This window comes from Oncorhynchus mykiss, chromosome 11 (assembly GCF_057628025.1).
Source record: "Oncorhynchus mykiss isolate SJ-2025 chromosome 11, ASM5762802v1, whole genome shotgun sequence".
Classification (NCBI taxonomy): domain Eukaryota; kingdom Metazoa; phylum Chordata; class Actinopteri; order Salmoniformes; family Salmonidae; genus Oncorhynchus; species Oncorhynchus mykiss.
This window is the reverse complement of record NC_143032.1, coordinates 63115001-63116585: the sequence shown is the minus strand read 5'-3', so window position 1 is coordinate 63116585 and position 1585 is coordinate 63115001. Positions and strand designations below refer to the sequence as shown.

The window sequence follows — 1585 nt, the reverse complement described above, 5'->3', positions numbered from 1 at the left end:
TTTCTACAATATACACAAGTTGGGAGTGTTTATTGGGGTCTTCCTTTATGTGTTATCCTCACATATAGATGGGTCATAATCTCCACAAGGCTTGCTCACATATAGATGGGTCATAATCTCCACAAGGCTTGCTCACATATAGATGGGTCATAATCTCCACAAGGCTTGCTCACATATAGATAGGTCATAATCTCCACAAGGCTTGCTAGATCCCACATAGCAGAGTTGGGAATAGTACAAGAGTGTCATGGAATCTGTTCAGAATCCACCTGTGGGCTTGGACCTGTGGGCTTGGACCTGTGGGCTTGGACCTGTGGGCTTGGACCTGTGGGCTTGGACCTGTGGGCTTGCAGCTCATTTGTGGCAGTAATATGCCTTGGGGTGTTCAGTCAAGAAGAAGAAAAGGGTAAATCTCCAGAGGGGCTCTGGTTAGAAGTTTCTCCTAGACACAGATCTAGGATCAGCTTAGGTCACCCTCCCCAATCATAACCATTAGAGCGAAAAACACAATACTGAACTTAGATCTGCATCAAGAGGGAACTTTATCCTACAGCTCAGCTAGGACCTCTATATTAACACACACATACACAAACACACACACACATACAAATACACAAACACACACACACACATACAAATACACAAACACACACTCACGCTATACCAGTGCCTATCCGAGCGCACAGAGCGTAAGCAGTAGGAGCCATGTGATAGGCTGAGAGGTGTGGGCTGAGCTGGGTGGGTAGATCGTCCAGCGCTCGCGGTGGGGGTGGAGACTCTCCATGTCCTTCAGAGCGCTGAACGCCGCTGCCGTGAAGTTAGCGTCCCCGGTGGTCAGGAGGTCAAACACACACGAGTGGAAATAAATATCCTGCACCTCAAGCTGCTCCCTGCAGCGTGCCCGCGCACCCTCCATACTGAACCCATGGGGGGCACTGTAGGGAGCCGTGTGGGAGTGTGTGTGTGAGGACTGGCCCTGGCCGTGTGGCTGTTGGAGCTGTAAGCCCAGGGCTGGATGTGGTAGAGGGAGGGGCAGGTGACCCCCCCGATCGATGCGTTCCGAGGTAGGACATCCATTCAGGCAGAGCTGCAGGTCCTGCGTAGCGTCGTAGGCATGAGCCATCTCCTCCGGGATGCGCACCGCCAGGGTCAGGTAGCGCCCCAGCTGCCGTACGATAACCGTCACGCCGATGTAGCTGGCATGCAGCTCCACGTGGCGACCGGGGCTATGCTCCGAGATCCACAGCGCCTTCCCGGTAGAGTCACCGTTATTCCCGTTAACGTTGTGGTCAGGGGCCCCACTGCTCACGGTACCGTCTACGAAGGCAGCGGGCAGGTCATCTGTTACTGCCTGGTAAACACGCTGCTCTGTACACTCCTCAAAGGGCTTGAATATGATGGTGATCTGTGGACACACAAACGTCATCAAGTGACCAGGCACACAATAACTTTGATCTTTGTACGAAACAGGTTAAAACAGGTTTGCCAGACACTTTATAATATCTTATGAAGTTTATCTTGCAATCCAAACACAGCAAGGATACTGGCCTCCCGACTTGTTTAATTCTAACCCACCATTCTAGGC

General features: G+C 51.8%; 1 protein-coding gene across 2 annotated transcripts in view; it reads right to left on the bottom strand.

Annotated features, from left to right (window-relative positions):
* The window catches only part of LOC110536150 (repulsive guidance molecule BMP co-receptor b), an 11191-nt gene continuing 9606 nt past the window's right edge, over positions 1 to 1585 (bottom strand). For both annotated transcript variants that reach the window (XM_021621732.3, XM_090190866.1), the window contains exon 3: positions 1 to 1405. In XM_021621732.3, coding sequence (XP_021477407.3) covers positions 671 to 1405 — 735 coding nt within the window. In that variant the 3' untranslated portion in view covers positions 1 to 670. The remainder of the gene's footprint in view (positions 1406 to 1585) is intronic.